The sequence below is a fragment of the Cricetulus griseus genome, chromosome 2 (genome assembly GCF_003668045.3).
Source record: "Cricetulus griseus strain 17A/GY chromosome 2, alternate assembly CriGri-PICRH-1.0, whole genome shotgun sequence".
NCBI lineage: Eukaryota > Metazoa > Chordata > Mammalia > Rodentia > Cricetidae > Cricetulus > Cricetulus griseus.
Genome location: NC_048595.1, coordinates 200,377,649 through 200,394,959, shown reverse-complemented (window position 1 = coordinate 200,394,959; position 17,311 = coordinate 200,377,649). Strand labels below are relative to the sequence as shown.

The following is a 17,311-nucleotide window of genomic DNA, read 5'->3' as shown; positions in this document are numbered from 1 at the left end:
GTCTGAATCTGGGTTTCCAGCACATGATGCCTTTATACTCTTAACCTAGAAATGGCAGAGTTATTTTGGGCACAAAGCGAGAGCTGTGGCTTTAAAAATATGCCAACTGTATTCTCTCTTCCGCTCCAAGATTACTGAAAATTAGCCCAGCTGTGGCCCAAAGGCACCAGACAGTCATAGAATCTTCTTCCAGATCAGCTCATCCCACCCAAAGAGATCGGAACACCAGGAGTGGAAGTTTTGGTGACCCCTGGGGGTCAGCCTTTCACTGGCCCAGTCTGACTTCCAATCAGAGGTGCACCCCCCCCCATCCCCAATCTACCCTCCAGACCACAAGCTAGGCCAGAGAATCTAGAGCAGCTCTACCCCTCCACACACAATAGACTCCCAGGCTTCCCAAGGTGTGTTTTCAGGGGAGTAAGTTGTCTTACTGAGCCAAGCCATCGAGAGAAGAATTTTTCAGCTTCTTCATTATCAAATCCCCATGTGATTCAGAGCAAATCAACTTGCTCTAATTGAAGCCTTCAGATTTTTATCTGAAAATAAACATTATTTAAATCCAAATTTAAAGTAAATTTAATTAATTGTGCCTTAAAATTCATCAAATAAATATACATATGCAGAATATGCAAATAAACTGCCTGACTCAAGACAAGCCTTCAATATATATAATAGTTCTTTAATAAATGAGTGACTCTTCGGTGGCTCTCTCTTACTAGCAAGTAAGAGCTAAGGAGGTTTTTACTTTGTGCCAGGCAGGTGCTCTTTAAGAATTACATTTTATCTCGTAACAACTGCTATTATTGCCTGTTTGACACATGAAAGCAGAGGCGCAAAGATATTAAATGATAAGTGGAACCAGGTAGCTAGGCTTAAACCTAGGTATCCTGGTAACAAAGTTTCAAGTCTTGTAGAGTTTAGGGAATATATGCTGACAGTTTGTTTTTATGGGAATTCTTTCTGTGCCCACTGTTGAAACAAGCAGCAGCAAGGAAATGAAGGCCGTGGTTAGTTGGGCCCCAGGTAGTTGTAGCCTTTTCTGTTGTTTTTCTAATCCAGAACAAGCTTCGGATTTCAGACTTGAATTCTTCCTGTTTTGTGAATGCGGTTTAGGTTTGTGCAATTGACCAGTGGCTGAGGGGTGGCGCTTCTCCAGTCAGTTCACAAACCCAAGCGAATATGGGAAGCAGGGTGGGCAGGAGGAGGGGATGGTTTACATCTATAGTCTCTTTTTTCAGCAGTTTGGGTGTGCATTTTTTGTTTTTGTTTTCCCTCTAGGCAGAAGGAGCATCTATACAATTCTAAACTCCTGATAAATTCTGGGGCCGGGGGTGGGGTGGGGTGAGGCAGGGTCAAGGGGCAGTTGTTTAAAACTAGAAGACACAAAGGAAATCGGAGCCGCTTGAAAGAATGCAGTGACTGTAGTGACTAACCGTGGCGCGGATGGCAGAAGCAGGAAGGGAGAGGGAGAGGCGGAGTGGCACACGAGCTCAGCGAACCTCTGAATACATACAAACCCAGAGCCTTTGGTGACCAGACTCTAACCGCAGTATCCAGATCAACAGCAGCCCACCCCCGGAGCAGCAACAGTCCGGGGAAGCTGGCTGGCTGGCTGGCTGGCCCGGAAGCGCCTGTAATCATTTAATAGCTTTTGCTGGGTGCACTGACGGATCAGAGTGGGCGGTAGGCAGGCTCCAAAGTGCTGTCTGGCAAGATAGTCCTCGGCTTTAATCACAATGATGGGTTTTCTGGAAGCTCTTTATTAACCTCGGCACTGAATCCCAGAGATGGTAACAAAGGGATGAATGGGGAGAAAGGGGCGGGGCGGGGGAGGCTGAAACCTGGAGGCTGAGCTGTGATTTTCCTGACTCCTCACTCACATTCGCACCCCTCCCCCACCTCTGTTCCTTTCAGCAGATTCTAGCTCAGAGGCCCCATCCTGCTTGCCTCTGCCTCTCCCAGATGGCTACAAAACAGATAGCCGTAACAACTCCTGTGCACGTATTTTATTTTAAGTTTTCCCAGGACCTTGATACACAGATCAGGATGTGCCTCTTTCTATCCAGATCCTAGTTCCAGGCTGCACCAGGTAGTAACCGTGTGACCAAAATTGGTCTTTAGGTCCCTCATTTACAAAACAGACACATATGCTAGCAATATCTATTTCTTAGAGTTCTATTTGCCTCCCTTTGATTTCTTGCAGCTCTGAACAGGGCACTGGGGAAACGTTTACAGGCGTTGCATTTACCGAACCATCTTCAGACCCTCCCCTGGCTTTTGATTCCCCAATCATTCCTAGTCCCTGAAGCACGCCATGAACTCGTGCAGCTAGGCTTAGTTTATCGTGAAAGAGGAAAGATAGGAATTTTGCCCAAAGACCCCTGTGCAGTGCCCAAGTGGATTATAGGATTACATGAAGTTGCCAGCTAGCTACTTCAGGAAAGCAGTTTTTGAAGTGAAAAGTGAAGCTTTGTGCTTTTGAAAAATGCACACTATTCTACTTTTTAAGTTTAGAAGAAACTGGCCAATACAAAAAGAAAGAAAAAAAGGAAAACCATTTTATTTTCATAATTATGATCCAACTTTACTAAAACTTTCTTGTCTTCTGAATATCTGGAAGGGTTCTTCCTAATGATCCAAACTCTTATGGGCTCAATATTTGTTATACTTTCTTCCTAGGATCTAAAAAGCCCACTTATTTGGAGTCAGGGGGTGGGCATGGTACCGGGAATTGAACTCAGGACCTTATTCATTTTAGGCAAGAAATCTTATTCATCTATATTCCCAGACCTTTTAGCGCTTAAAAAAATGTAGACAGGGTTTCTCTATATGATCCAAGCTGACTTTGAACTTGTGATACTTCTGCTTCAGCCTCCAGAACCAGTTCTTCGGATCTTGATTGACTGTGTCTGGGTCCCTGAGAATAATGGGGGGCCTGTGGGAGCTCTAAGAAGGAGAGGAGGTATCGCTGAAAGAAGATTTCCCCTGTGGACCATTTTCTGGGACTGGCTTACAGCTGGAGTTTGTTGCATCTTCCCTCACCACTTTCTTCAAAAGGAATTAGATCCCTGGATCTGCCCAAAAAGCATTTAACAGGCAGACCTAGCCATCTTCAGTTCTCTTAGTCAAAGAACAGTTCTGAGTGGGAGGTCAGTAAATGCTGTCTTGTCAGATCCTTAACCTATGCTTTCTCTTGAGTGAGTCACATTGCAGATGCTGCTGAAGCCCTCAGAGGTGTTTCTGCTTACAGAAGGAGACCAGAATAGGTAAAGCAGCATAGTGTCTGGGGAGTACTGGAGAAACCACTCCTCCTCCTACTCCAAGGAAGCTGAACATGTGAGGGCTGACTTGAATAGCTCTCTGACTGCCTCTTCAGAGTTTAGCCTGAGTCAGGTAAAACCAAGACTGCCAGCAAAGGCCAAGGAAGCTCCCTGATGTATTAAAGAGGTCAACTGACTGCTGGCAGGTGGGCCTGCTGCAAGGCCTCCCTAGGCCAGTGCACGAGGCAGCTAATGTTCTTTTACTCTACAGAATGAAGGCCTCTCTGAGTGACTGCAAGAGGGCCCTCATACAGAGTCTATGGTCAGAAATTTTTCTGTTCTGAGTTTTTGTAAGGTTAAACTAAAGCTCTCAGGTGGTGCTGAAACCTAGTTCTGGACACCAAATCCAAAGCTTTTAAACGCTTTAAAAATATTCCGTAGGGCTGAGACTATGGCCAAGTGGCAGAGTGTTTGCTTAGCATATGCAAGGTCCTAGGTTCAATCCCCAGTTGTTCTTTTTCTGTTTGTTTTTAATTAACATAATTTTACTGATTCTTTGGGTATTTTAACATCATGCTGCTTTTCCAGTCCCTCCATATCTGCCCTCGCCACCATAGTGTTGCCCCAAAAAAGGAAATTTTAAAAATATGAATTCAAAGCAAAACCCACCTTGCTCCTCTATCTTTCCTGCCTCTTCAACAGCTCTTCATTCATCTGAGTGGCATTGGGAGCTGCAGTGTGTCACGAAGTATATGCTTTTGTCCAGTCAGCTTTATTTGCAAATGTTCATTGAAATAAGTTGTCAGTTAGATTCCAAGCCTCTGGCTTCTGGTACAGCATCAATACTGGACCCTCACTGAAACTCCTCTTGGATATCTTGCTGTTGCCCCAGTTATAGGGATCCTGTGGCTATGGTTCTGCCGGATCAGCCCCTTCACACACTCTGGCAGGTCATAGATGGTGTAGATGTTGGGATGGGCCAACTCAAAGCCCTGGATGTGGGTCTGGGTGGTAGCTTATTAGTCAGCCCAAGCTGTTGGGATCAGGGTCAGCTCTCCCATGCCCTTGTGGGGTTTTTTTTGTTTGTTTTTGTTTTTGTTTTTGTTTGAAGGCACTACACTTGTTTGAGGCTCAACTTAGCAAGACCTTGTCTCCAACTAAAATAAATAAATAAATAAATAAATAAATAAATAAATAAGGAGGTGGTATGACTCAGTAGTAGAGTACTCGCTTAACACGTGAAAAGCCTTGGGTTCCAAACAAAAATAGACACCTTCCCCATTCCCCCTTTATTCTAGGTCTTTCAGAGTTGGAGCCTGTATCTGAAAGTTTAACAGCTAGATTCTGGCTGAGCTAAGCTGAAGATTGGATTATTTTTATAAGAAAGGAAGTAGTTTTAGCCTCAGAGGGGGAACAATGTCTCTTGCCCTATCCCTGGAGAGCTATAGCATTAACTCTACCAAGGGAAGTGTGCTATGAGAAAAGGGGTTTAGTAGAGAAGGAAATTTCCTGTCCCCCACTTTCCTGCTTTCTGTAATCTCATGCCTTATCTGCCCCCTAGTTCCAAGCACTGTGAATATGTGTGTGTATTGTGTGTGTGTGTGTGTGTGTGTGTGAGAGAGAGAGAGAGAGAGAGAGAGAGAGAGAGAGAGAGAGAGAGAGAGACCCATATGTGATACCATTTATGGAGCTTACATTGTGCTGAGCTTCAGGATTGCCACTTTGTTTGCATTACCTTTTTGGACTTAAAAGTATCATCAGTATAGACTTGCTTGGTCTACCAGAATGGGTACCATTTCTGCATTTCACAACAACCGTTTTGTCCATTAACTTAACAAATATTTATATACATGATTGGGCCAGGAATTATATAGGCATTGGTTATATTGGTGGATGTATCTATATCTGTATACCTTGCCTTTGAAAATCTTGCAGAAGTAGATTCTACTAGGTGAAGAAGATACTATTAGATGCTTGGCCGGAATGATTAGAATACTCTGTAGTTTGAATTTTCTTGGGCCACCAACTAGCTCTCAAATAAAGATACAGAAACTTATTATTCATTATGAATGCTTGGCCTAAGCTTAGGCTTGTCCCACTAGCTCTTTTAACTTAATTTAACCTGTTTCTAGTCATCTATGTTTTGCCTTGGGGCTTTTTACCTTTGTTTCATTGTGTATGTCCTACTTTTGTGATTCCTCCATGTCTGTCTGTCTGGCCTCTGGCATCTCCCTGGCATCTCTTTTTCTTTCTTCCTGAGACTAAATTCCTCCTCCTACTTACTCTCCCTGTCCAGAAGTTCCACCTATATATCCTCTCTTGCTATTGGCTGTTCAACTTTTTATTAGATCAATCAGGTGCCTTAGGCAGGCAACACATCTTTACATAATCAAACAAATGCAGCACATCTTTGCACAGTTGAACAAATATTCCACCACATTTCCCCCTTTTTGTCTAAATGAAAAGAAAGGCTTTAGCTTTACCATAGTAAGACTATATACATTAAGAAGTATTATCAAGTAAGAATTACTTTTACAATAGCCAGTCCATTTGCATTTGGCAAATTCAGAGAATACTCCCTTAGCTATCCTATCTTGGTGAGTCCAAAGTTGTATACCTAGTTTACTTTCTATCTTAACTTGTATTACCAACCCAATATTATCTTTTTAGACCTCAAAACATTTTCTTAGATAAACAATTTAAGCTTTTGTTTCTCAACTTTACAAACTTTCCATCTCTTATGTAAGTTTTTTTTCTGAATTTGGTACCAAAGAAACTGTAACTATCTCATCTTCAACTCCACCAGACACCTGAGAAGGATATATTATTACCTGAGTGAACACGAAGTGCAGAACAAACAACTTCCAAAACTATAGAATGGTAGAAGCATCTGGCTGCCTGGACAGTCACCCAAGGTTCCTCTGCAACATTGAGCCTATGGACAGACTTTTCTGTGAAGCAGGAATTTTGAAGGAATGTCCAACCTTGTCTTGGCAAAATTCAGCAGTCATTTTCCTTTGTGTCCTGCTTGTCCAGTTTGTATAGTATACTGCCAACAGTTGGGGCAAGGACAGTTTCTTGTCCAAATGCCTAGCTTTACCCCAAAGAAAATGAACTCCATATGGAGGTTCATCATCCTTTTATGAAGTAGATTGGTGTTGTCGGAGGCAGACATGTCTCACTGTCATGAACAGCCTTAGGCTATTAAACATCTTAAATGCCATATTCTGTAGGTCTCTGAAGCATTTAAAGATCACCTATGTATCCAAAATACATGTTTAACCTTGAAAACGTACCTAACATGACTACAAGTTTGTTATAGATGACTAACTACTAACCTGCAGATAAGCCTTGCACTTTCCTATTACACAGAGACTTGGCTACAAATGGGAAAGAGAAAGGCTTATCTGAAGTCCTGGCTAGAATAGTCTGTGAGGCTGGACCATCTCAGCTAGCAGCCTTGAAGTTTTTCTGAACATAGAACTTTGAGGAAACTGCAACAGAGGAACTCTGAAAGGCTAAATCACCTGGACCACCCATTTACATTGGGGTCTTGTCCCCTTGCTCTGAAAACACACAAACATTCAAAGGAAACATATATATCATCAATACAAGATGGATTATGCATTATGCACAGGCCAGCCCAAGATGTTTTCTTTGTTTTATGTTTGAGGAGGTAAAGCCATCTGTCAACTTTATAAGTTTGTTTGGACTGTACAGCCAAACCATATGAAAGGATGGCATGTAATAATAAGTCATGAGGACTATAACCAACAGGATTTATCATGTCTCATCCAGTCTTAGAGATATTCCCATGTCAAGGGGTCAGTATATATGTTACCTGTTTTGTAGTCTTTCTAGGTTTATTTCTTCATTTCTGTAGCCAAGATTTTCAGGAGGTCTGCCCCAATCAAATCTTGTTTCTGTTAATTTTGAAGGAATCCACAGCCTTTCCTGTGGAAACAAAAACATAACCTCTCTCTCCCCCAAAGCAACACATTTTTGAATTCCATTTTAAAATTAAGACATCCTAAAGTATCTAGGATGGTTTTATTCAGCAGTTCCTTTTTCAACCCTGTGTCTCTCAGCAGCTGCCATTTACTCATCAGCATTCAAAAAATTCAGTCAACAAAGTACCATACAGGATCCCAGTGTATTTCCCATCTTTATGTGGCTTATTCTTTTTATATTACTTTTAAAAATAATTTTAAAAAATTCTTTAAAGACTTTATTTATTTTTAAACTATTTTTCCTGTACTGTCTATACCCATTTTCTTTTCTTTCTTAAGTACCTACGCACACTGTAACCTCTTTTTTTTCCAGTCTGGACCTGTTTTACTATGTACCTGTAGTGTTCTCTGACCATGTGAGTCAAACCTTAAACTGCTAAGTGGCAGCTAGGCCCTCTGCCATGTGGCTTTGGTGTTGGCTCTGCCCCCTCCTGGGGTCCTTGAGAGCTGAACCTTAAGCACAGGGGCCTGGCTGAGAGCTGCCTTTAACCACCCCAGCTCTAGGAGGTTGGCGACTGAATTGTGGCAGGTTTTTTACTTAGCTTGCTGTTTCTACTTAGTTACTCAAGTGCTCTGCTGCACAGCAGCACCTCTTTAGGAGCTGTATCTATTTGTTTGTTTTGTTTTTAGCTTTCTCAGGCCCTAAGTGGAAATTTGGGTCCCACATTGGGACTTCTCTGAACAGATAGCATTTAATCACAGATTAGAAGAATGGGGAATCAGGGTAAGAATGGAGGGAGGGGCTTGAGAGGTGGATCAGTGTGGTTAAGAGGGTTGCTGCCCTTCCTGAGGACCAGAGTTCTAGAGAAACAGATTCCCAGCATCCACATTGCAGCTCATTGATAATCATTTGTAGTTCTAGTTCCAGGAGATCCAACACTCTCTTTTGGCCTCCTCAGGCACCATGCACACACTTGATACACAGACATACATGCAGGCAAACTCCATAAACATAAAAAGATATTTTTTTAAAGAATGGAAGGAAGATCATTTGAGATGCTCTGGTTTGTTTCTAAAGTCACTGTTACACTTTCTTGGAGAAGTCTTACACTGAAAAACTCTTATTTTCCCAAGGCTTAGTGTAAATCTTACACCTTCAGAATCTACCTAATGGTTTCAAGATCTTGAGGTAAAACAACCCCAGGGATTGTTTGAGAAACTGAAAGGATATCTGTGAGTCTGGAATGGTGGTGTAGGGAAGATTTATAGAGAGTGGAGAATAAAGGCATCATGTCACATATTATTCATGGTTCTCATATACAATATTAGAAGAGTTTCTTCCCTGCCCCCCCAAGACAGTAGAATAATTTGGATAATTTTAAGCGGGAGAGTGATCTCATCTGATTTCTATTTTAAAGAATTTTACTTCCATTTTTAAAACTTGGAGGACTTAAAAGAATAAGGCTAATTTGGCTACTATGTGGGCGACTAGAGAGAGGCCAAGAGGAAGCAGTGAAGCAAGGAGAGAAACTATTGCTTTGGTTTGTATAAGAGATTATGCTGTCCTGAAAAGAATGAACATGGGAGAAAACAGAGTCAGATATACTTAGGAGGTATAAATAGTAAGTCTTGGCAATGTCTTGTAAACCGAGAGCAGACAATAAAGAAAAACAAAAGGTAGCGCTGCCCTTCCTGGCTTGAACAACAGGGTCAATGAGATCTCTCATTCTCATGTGTTGGGACTGGAAAGATTTAGACCAGACTAGAGGGAAGGAATCAAAAGTTTGATTTTAGATTTCTTCAGTTTGTAAGTTTTGTGAAATTTTCTGTTAGAGGCATCAGAGAGGCAGTTGGATGTAGGAGATTACAGCAGAGGGATAGGGACCTTAACTACAAATCCATATCCCATTAGTGTATTCATTTATATGTTAATCTTTTTATTTTGAGATGATTCAAGGCTGTCCTTGAACTTGTTATGTAGCCCAGGCTGTTTTTGAACTTCTCCACCCTTCTCCTTCAGCCTCGTGAATGCTGGGATTATAAGCATGTGAAACCATGTTCAACTTTATTATCATAGTTAGATGGTCGTTTAAACAGGCCAATCAAACAGGGATGAGACCCTGAAAGGAGGGTATAGAGATAATAAAGGCAGTCACAGGCCAAATCCATCACACACTTGGGAGAGGAGGATCGTTCATAGGAAGCTAGTCAAAGGCAAAAGGAAAAGGTCAGGAGAATGCCGACTGCTGTGGCCTGGCACAACTCTGCAACATATGGAAGACAAGAGGAAGAAAGTCTCTGACTCCTTTTTTCTGTTTTTTCTAAAAGTGAAACAGATTTGCAAAAGCAAATGAAAAATGTTTGTACACACACTAGGGAGAACCGTTAGAAGACTTGGATCAGTAGTAATAACCTGTGCCAACCAGTCACTTTCTTCCATTTAAGTTGCTGTCCTCTGGAACTAAAAAGTTCATCCCTTTGTCTTATCTCTTGTCTAAAAATCACTGCTTCTCCATTGAATCCTATGAAACCCAATTTAAAGCTACCACACTTTACGAACTGCCCACCCCCTGGTTTTTCTATGTATATATGAAATGCATACATTCTTAAGTGGTTCCCTTTCTTTTTCTTTCATGTTAATATGTCATGTTACAGGAGCCTAATCCTGCACTAAGATCCCATGGGGTTTATTCTTCTCCTGCATGACAAAGTACTTATGAGTCACTGTTTCAAGAAGGAATTGTTTCTGAGGGGATTGATAGGGTAGGAATTGAAATGTAACCATTGGTTTGGGAAATAGTATAGAGAACTTGGTGTAGGCAATGTCCAAAACAGTAATGCTCCAGGACACCAAAGAAATTGCAGGAAGCAAAGCATGGAAATTCCAGATGTGAACGAACAATCCTAAGATGCAAGTGAATGTAAGTTGTTTGGCTGAGCTTTCTGTGAGTCTACCAAAAAGCAGAGTCAGATGAATAAACACTCTTGTGGCATTAAAAGGTTCCAGTGTTATGGCCCCTGGGGTCACTTTTTCAGATAGACCATCACTCTCCCTCTCCAGCTCTGGCTATGACATCTTATGGAGTATCTTCCAACTTGATTGACTCTTGGAGTTTTGCATTGGAGCTTCCTGTAGTCATCTGCAGGCTCAGTGCAAATGCCACTTTACCTCTAGAACCCCATGTAACCTTATCCAATAAAATGAATAGTTTTCTCCTTTGTAGTTCCACAATACTTTGCATATGCTTTGGTATATAGACTATGACCACTCTGGGGAAGGAGGCTTAGTTTGAAAATGAAATTGACTTGGAATACTATATCCAAACAAGTTGATTCAGTCTATAGCAGGAGTCCATCCTCTTGTATTATGGAGTGGCCTCTGTACCCTACTTCTTCCCATTTCGTCTCTGTTCTATCCATACAATTAGGATGGATAATTAATTCAAACAGATCATCTGTAGCTTGGGCAGAAGTAAAAGTGAAAATAAGCCAGGTGGTAGTGGTGCACACCTTTAATCCCAACACTTGGGAGGCAGAGGCAGGTGGGTCTCTGTGATTCCAAGGCCAGCCTTGTCTACAGAGTTAATTCTAGGACAGCCAGGGCTGCACAAAGAAACCCTGTCTCCAGAAAAAACAAAACAAAACAAAGGAAACGAGAGAACATAAATGATAATAATCCATACACTGAAAGTAGCATTTTCTGCTTTACATCTGTATACTTCCTGTCTTGTTCCCAGGCAAGCTACCACAGCTGTCTTATTTAGGAAATTCTTTGCAAAGACCCAAAACCATGTCATTAGAAAACTAGATTTGTGGGCCCTGTGGTAAGAAAATCTGCCCTGCTAATTGTTTCCAGACACTGGCTTCTCCCTCAGACTTGAGGGCAGTTTTTCCCACTTGTGTATGTCATAAGGGAAGGCATTCATTCACTGTTGTTGATGTTTTTGTCTTTCAGAACCTGAGGCAGGAGAGGTGTCCCCTCCAGTAGGTGCTGGTGTCAACAGCAACAGCTGGACCTTTAAATATGGACCAGGCAACCCCAAACAGTCTGGTCCCGGTGAGTTGCCAGACAAATTCATTATCCCAGGATCTCCTGCAATCATCTCCATTCGGCAGGAGCCTGCTAGCAACCAAATTGACAAAAGCGACTTTATAACCTTCGGCAAAAAGGAGGAGACCAAGAAAAAGAAGAAAAAGAAGAAGGGTAACAAGACCCAGGAGAAAAAAGAGAAAGGGAACAGTACAACTGACAACAGCGACCAGTGAGGCCACCAAATGGAAACAAGCCACTTAGCCAGTTTTTGTAATAATGGCAAATCTCTCCCATGTAGCAACTCCCTGCTCCTTTCTCCTATGACATGAGCCCTCTTAGAGACCTCAGAAATCTGCAGAAAGTTCCCTGTGTCTGTCTTGATCGCATTTAACAGGTTTTGTCTTAAAGCTTTCCTAAGTCTGGTGTTAACTCTTTCTCTCCACTCTGGCTTGTTTTCAGAACCTAAAAAGCAGACCCAAGTTTCCTTTCTCCTCCGCCGCAAAGGAGAGGCTTCCCAGCCCCGCCAGTGAGAGTTGGACTCTCAGCCCTGTGCTTCAGGCATCTTGATGACATTTGCAGGGCAGGCTGAAAGGTATTCAGGTTGAGCAGCTTGGGCGTTTGTGGTCACTGGGTGTGTGTAGCTACCATGAGTGTTCAAGAGCCTGATGCTGGCTGGGATGGTACAGATTAGACTAGTTGACACAAGAAGGGCTGGGAAATAAAGATACAGAAATATTGGAGTCTTCAGTCTGGAGGGGGAAATGTGAAACTCAAAGGCACCAGACTTTCTCATCTCAAGGTGTGGTGGTCATCCTGTAGCTGACAACACCACCCCCACTGACAAAGCTTTAGGAGTCCCTCAAGTCTGATGGCTATAGTATCACTATACTCAAAGCCTGTATGCACACAAGTCAGCAGTCCAAGTGTTTAACAGAGGGCCAGCCAGGGCAACAGAAGCAGATCTGATGTTTCCTGTGCATGTCCTTGTGCTCACTCACACTATTAAAAATTCTTTTGCACACAATGTTTATGAAAAGGACACACCCTTTTCCAGCAACACATATGCAAAAGAAACACCCCAACACCTCACTTTATGCTGTTTGTTGTTTGATAGGTTTATTAAAAAAGAGAAAGTCTATAGCTATAAATCTTTAAAGAAATATGATGAACACAAATCCCCCAACTCCCCTCAAAAGAGAATCCAGTCTACAGCCATTTAAAATGATCATTGCTGCTACAGAAGTGCTTTAAGAGAATTGCCTGGAACATCTGTATTATACCGGCCACCTGCCAATCACAGCTTTACTCTTTCAGGTCACTCTGGGGCTGCCTCTTGCATGTATTAATTACTAAGTAAAAGGACCTTTCTCTCTCTCTTTTCTAAGAAAAATGATGTGCACTTTGATTACACAACCTTCTCTAACCCACTATATCAAGACCCAGAAACTGAAGAAGAATATCATTTTCTCATACATACAGTGAGCAGATTTTTCATTCCTCTGATCCTGTGATTGTCTCGGTGTGATAGCCTACACCTTCGCCTTGTTTAGTTTTCCTTTTCTATTAACACTCTGAATTGCTAACCTTACTAACACCTATGATGTTACCTGAATCAATCTCCCATATGTATGCTGTATGCTATTATAAGACTCCTGAGATATACTTACTCTGTGCTTGTGTATGTGAATGTTAATGCAACTATTACCTAGAGTGAACTTTAAGCTTTATTGTTGAATGTAAGCCCATTATATTTCCTTTTGTACACCTGTGGAAAAGTGAAATAGTGTTTTTTTTTAAACCATTGTTAATCAGCTTTTGTGTATGAAAGACACAGTAAAATTTCTTTCTTAAATCAAGATGCTGGTGATTCAAGAAATTTTATTTATGGTCAGCCAAGGGCTGTCTCTTGCCAAGACTCCTGCTGGCAAGGGAATGAATAAAGCTGTCTTTTTTCTAGTAACAGTTCTGGAATAAATACTGAAGAAAGTCCCTGAGGGTATGCAAGCACAAAATTGTACCAATCTGACCTCTTTGAATTTGCAGATTACTTTGAAATGCTATCCGGAATATCAGCTCATAGAAAGTAATAAAATTTACTGTTACCATAAATAAGGCATTTTAAGTTTGTTGTGCACAACTTAGGAGTTTGGTTAATTATATTATCTACTTAAAGTAAATATAAAAAGTAGGAGTCTGTTTTAAAAGGCATAAAATCTTAAAAAACAAAAACAAAAACAAAAAAAACAACTGTCTTGTCTACTTTTAGCTTCATTCTCCCATACTTTGAAGGGTGTGTAACTTCAGCTCTGCAGGATTGCATGGGGTAAAACTGTTGACAACACATGTGAACCATTGCTACATTGTAGGTTGTGATCATTTTGCCCCACTGAAGCCCATGTAACTGACCTTACGTGCCTTTTGAACTAGGAGAATCGGGCTAATTTATTAATGATGATAACTATAATGTATATGTACAGCACTTTTTAAATTTATGAAGTGCTTTCCAATTCGTGTTAGTTACTAGTTATTACAGCTGTAAGGATAAAACACGTCATGTGGATTCATTTTTAATTGGTGCTATTGGTATTTCCTCTGTTATTGCTAATAAATGGAAACGGTGGTGTGAAAGCAATGGTGGTCATTTCTAAGTAGAAGAGTAGAGAAAATGGGGCACTGGTGATCATTAGCTGTTAGTGCTGAAGAGCATTTGTCTGGCTGTCACCCTCGTTTTTATATTTATCACTGAGGCAAACAAGGATGGAATCGAGAATCACACTCCACAGCCAGGAGGCTGATGGTCACTTCCCACTTTGCTATTTCAATCTGGCAAGAACTGCAGCAAGTCCGTTTTTATCCCTGGGGACCCCTCCCCCAGACATCTTACTTACTTGGTTAGCCCTTGTACCTCAGGAACAAGGTACAAGGAATTAGGAAGCCAAATAACCACACACACACACACACACACACACACACACACACACACACACACACACACACACGGCCCCCACAAATGAACTTTTGTTGGCTGTAGAGTGCTTAACAGCTACTACCCTCCTGGGTGGGTTCAGCCCATGCCGCTACTCATTCTATAACAGATTAGATTATCCTTTTGAAGTTAAATTTTGATGAGTGTAGGCTTTACATGTGGTATTTCTCAGTATGGAGGAGTGTAAAACTGGGTGAGGGGGACCATCACTTTATATCAGAAGACATCTCTGTCTTTGATCAGTGCTTGGAGGTGAGAATGCAGTGACTTTTAGTGGGTAAACACCAAGGACGCTGTTCAACACCCCACAGTTCACAGGAGAGCCACCACAATGAGTTTTCAGGCCCAGAATATTAATAGTAACCAGAGTGGGGAACCTTGAGAGAGGGAGTGGCATGCAACTTGTTTAGCTCACTTTTGAAGGGGAAAGGAGATACTGTTAACAACCCCTCCAAGGTTTCCACAAGGACTGAAGTTGCTGACTAGGGTATGTACGGATATTCGTGTTAGTAACACAGTATTTCTCTGTCACTAGACAGGGCCTGGCAAGATGCTGCTCTCAGTTTTCCAGTCCCAGTCTCCTCACTCCCAAAGCCATGAGCTCATAGTATAATCCTTATAACTGTGGGGAAGTTGTTTTTTTTTTTTTTAAATTAAGATTATCTTCAAAAGGTTTAGTCACAATTTCTGCCACATTATGTGCTCAATAAATCGTCAATATTATCAACAATCCTTTTCCTTACCTCTTTTGCTTAGAACCTTTAGGGTTGCAGCTTATCTTATTCAGCAAAATGCAAATTAGAGAGAGTAAAATAAGGCAATGTAGAATTGGTATTAAAAATACTGGTCAGGTGGTAGTGGTGCATGCCTTTAATCTTAGCACTGGGAGGCAGAGGCTGGTGGTTAGAATCCAGCCTGGTCTACAGAATGAGTTCCAGGACAGCCAGGGCTAAAAAGACAAACCCTGTCTGAAAACAAACAAACAAACAAACAAACAAACAAACAACAACAACAACAAACCTCACTAACTGGTGTGAGATAACTAAGCAGGTACAATCAAGCACTTGTGATCTGAGTTCAGTTCCTGGAATACACTATAAAGAGAGAACTGACTCTAAAGGATTGTCCTCTGACCTTCACACATGAGCTATGGCATGTGTGCACACACACATAAATAATAAACACAAGCTTAAAAATTTACTCATATCCTTGGTCAATCTTGGAGGAAGAAAACTCCCATAGTGCTTTCCATTTTTCTATCAGAAATAAAAACCAAATCTCCAAGTCAATAGTTAAATGATCAATCTGTTTACAGCTGTTTCAAAATGATCAGTGGTCTGAAAACACCCTGGGGCTTGAAGTCACCTTCAGGCTGAAACAGGTCCAACTCTGTGAGTCTAAGTATAGCTATGTAAGGGAGAGGCGAGGCCTGTGGCGACTTCTTTTTACAAATAGGTTAAAAGCAGAACCGGAACATCTTAGATTTGCCTAGACTCATACAGGCAATAAAGGACAAGTCAGGATGAATCCCTATAAGGCTACTTTATGAGGGTCTCCTACATAGCGTGAAGGATTTACCCATTAAGATAGCAGTTCTCAACCTGTGGGTCATAACCCCTCTGGGGTCTCATATAAGATGTCCTGGGTATCATATATTTACATTACAACTCAAAACAGTAGCAAAATTACAGTTAAGAAGTAACAATTTTATGGTTGGGGTCATATGAGGAACTGCATTGAAGGGTTGCAGCATTAGGAAGGTTAAGAACCACTTCCGTAATACATGCAACTAAGATGGGTGCAGTGGCCTTTAATCCCAGCAGTCTGGAGGCACAGGCAGACAGATCTCTGTGAGTTTGAGGCCAGCCAAGTGAGTCCCAGGTCAGACAGAGCTACATACTTAGACCTGTCTCAAAAGAAAGGGAAAGAAAAAAATCACCATGGATCTCACTGTAAAGGATGAGCGTCTAGAGCTTGGCTGCCGGCTGTTGGACTCCTCAGCAAGATTCTGGGTCCTGGATCTCATGATAATGATTTTTTTTTTTTTAAAGTTTAAAACAGCCCTACAAACAAAAACAAAAACAAAAACAGCCCTACAATACAAATAACTGACCAAACATAAATTCAATTCACATGTTAAACCTAGATTCTAAAATCCATTTAAACAGCAAGACATGTACTAGAACAAGGAAACAAAACAAAACAGACAAAAAGCTACAACGATATCAGGGCAGGAAAGCGGAAGCTTCCTTAGGAAGTAGCAAGCTGGTCACTCCTAGCCCTATTTAATCTCGTATTTACATGTTTCCTCCCTGGGTAGAAATGATCACATTATTTCCCCTGATAAGCTTGACTGCTGACTGGCATGACACAATGCAGCTTGCAACTAAGATACCCCCTTTTACTCAGGCACGAGTGTGTACATGCACATGTGAGTACACACACACTCACATGCGTGCATGTACCTTTTGTTGTTAAGTGCACTATAGTAAATGAGTGTGGTGCTATCCTGCCTTTGATATGTACCCCATAGCCGCACATCACAACTCTATTGTTGCAGTACTTAGGTTAAATTCTTGCTGGTTTCCAGTTTCTCCTGAGGCTGATCCGTGGAGATCACTTTGGAGCTGCTGAAATATGAAACCCTGAAATCTTTTTTTTTTTTTTTTTTTTTTTTGGTAAACCAGAAACAACCTCCGGGCTTGTGTTTTCTTCCTTCAGCTCCTTTGAAAGGTACTAGAAGATTTACTTCCATAATGTAGTCTCTAGTCTTCATAAAGAAATGGGGAATTAAAACTGGAGAAAGCTAAAGGAAGACGTGAGATAGTGAAAATGATAGTGAAAAACTGAAGTTCAGTATTTCATTGCTACAACATTGTCAAATGATGTGCAGCTCTCCAGGCACAAAAACCACAAGAAATTCCTGTAAGTATCAACCAGTGCAAGAGAAGAGCTAAAAGTGCTTAACAGCTGCTGTAAGTATGTGGGAAGATTGATTTCATAGCTCCCACTTTTAAGTTTTGTTTCTACTGTGTTAACTGATTTTATGTGATACTGAATTTCTGTGATGAAAGTCGCACAC

The 17,311-nt window shown here is 41.4% G+C and overlaps 1 protein-coding gene across 2 annotated transcripts in view; it reads left to right on the top strand.

Moving 5' to 3' along the window:
- The window catches only part of Pcdhac2 (protocadherin alpha subfamily C, 2), a 197,572-nt gene extending 186,096 nt beyond the window's left edge, over nt 1-11,476 (top strand). For both annotated transcript variants that reach the window (XM_035440185.1, XM_027398102.2), the window contains one exon: nt 11,166-11,476. In XM_035440185.1, the coding sequence (XP_035296076.1) occupies nt 11,166-11,476 (311 nt within the window). The remainder of the gene's footprint in view (nt 1-11,165) is intronic.
- The last annotated feature ends 5,835 nt before the right edge of the window (nt 11,477-17,311 follow it).